Source organism: Malurus melanocephalus, unplaced genomic scaffold, assembly GCF_030028575.1.
Source record: "Malurus melanocephalus ecotype Western Australia unplaced genomic scaffold, MMel_1.1 scaffold_553, whole genome shotgun sequence".
NCBI classification, from domain to species: domain Eukaryota; kingdom Metazoa; phylum Chordata; class Aves; order Passeriformes; family Maluridae; genus Malurus; species Malurus melanocephalus.
This window is the reverse complement of record NW_026623785.1, coordinates 103487-105027: the sequence shown is the minus strand read 5'-3', so window position 1 is coordinate 105027 and position 1541 is coordinate 103487. Positions and strand designations below refer to the sequence as shown.

Genomic DNA, 1541 nt, shown 5'->3' with positions numbered 1-1541 from the left:
GGGGGAATGGGGGGACACAGGGGCTCCCTAACCCCTGGGGGAATGGGGCGGGGGAAATCAGGGGCTCCCGAACCCCTGGGGGAATGGGGGGACACAGGGACCAGGTGCTCCCAACCCCCAGGGGTACATGGCCCCCAGGGGTGATCACACGGTTTCCGGCTCCCGGGGACATGGATTGGACAAGGACAGACGGGCACAGAGACCAGATGTTCCCAAACCTCGGGGGTACCCATGGGGCGGGGGCGCATAGGTTCGAGATGCTCCCCAAGCCCCGAGATGCTCCCGGAGGGGAGGAGGGGACACACGGACCAGACAGCCCCCAATCCCGGGAGACAGAGAGGAGAAAGCAGCCCCCGAGTCTCCCAGCTCGCCTCACCTCATCATCCAGGAAATCCAAGTAGTCGCGCTGCGCCTCTCGCAGCTCCGCATCCTCCAGCCCGCCCGCCGGGGCCGCCATGCTGCTGCCGCCCTGGGACGGATCCCGCCGCCGCCGCCGCTGGCGCTCCTGCTGCTGCCGGGGAAGGCGGTGAGAGCCGAGGGGAGGCGGGCTGGTCCCGCAGTCCCGCGATCAGATCAGATCAGACCCCGCGATCCACTCAAACCCCGCGATCCGCCCCCGGCGCGCTCCCGTTTCGCGCCAAACGCCGCTCCTTTCCCGCCACCGCGCGGGAAATCCGCCCCCGGCCCGCCCAGCGGCGCTGCTGATTGGTCAGCACCGCCCAGCGTCAGCCAATGGAACGGCGAGTAACAAGATGGACAAGAGCTTCAGCCTATCAGAAAGCGGGGCGGTGGGGGCGGGGCCAGGGGTACCGGGAGATCCGATTCGATCCCGGCTCCGGCTCTTGGAAGTTACCGAGCGGCTGAGAATTCCACTTTAAGGAAAAAAAAATTTAAAACCAAACCCAAAAACAACTAAAACACCCAAACGGAATCCCAAACGAAGAAAAACCCAGCAAAAGCTGATTAAAAACTATTTTTGGGTTTTGTTTTTTATACTGCATTTTGGGGAGCCCCGTTTCCGGGTGATTTCACCCCGTGCAGGCCGGGTGGGCGTTGTTTTTCCTTTTAATGTTACCCCGGCGTGACTCCAGGAGTTTGGGGATGAACACACAAAAGCGAGAGGTCCCGTGGTGTTTGTAATGGGAAAGGTGATTTTGGCTGTCTTAGCATCACGGAATGGTTTGGGTGGAAAGGAATMTTAAAGATCATTTTATTCCAATCCCCTGCCACGGGCAGGGACACCTTCCACTATCCCAGATTTTTCCAAGCCCCCTCCAACCTGGCCTTGGACACTTCCAGGGATCCAGGGGCAGCCACAGCTTCCCTGGGAACCCTATTCCAGGGCCTCACCACCCTCAAAGGAAGAATTTTTTTCTCCAATGTCCCATCTAACCCTTCCCTCTGTCAGTTTGAAAACCAGTCCTTGTCCTGTCATTATCTGCTTGTGTAAAAACTCCTTTTCCCTCTTTTCCAAGCCTCCTTTAARTCTCCTAAGAGGCTGTTGTAGGCAGGAATCAAAAGGTGTCGCTGCCTACAGGGAA

At 59.0% G+C, this 1541-nt stretch overlaps 1 protein-coding gene across 2 annotated transcripts in view; it reads right to left on the bottom strand.

Annotated features, from left to right (window-relative positions):
- MCM3 (minichromosome maintenance complex component 3) overlaps positions 1-652 on the bottom strand; it is an 11718-nt gene extending 11066 nt beyond the window's left edge. For both annotated transcript variants that reach the window (XM_057382187.1, XM_057382188.1), the window contains exon 1: positions 377-652. In XM_057382187.1, the coding sequence (XP_057238170.1) occupies positions 377-457 (81 nt within the window). In that variant the 5' untranslated portion in view covers positions 458-652. The remainder of the gene's footprint in view (positions 1-376) is intronic.
- Positions 653-1541: the final 889 nt, after the last annotated feature.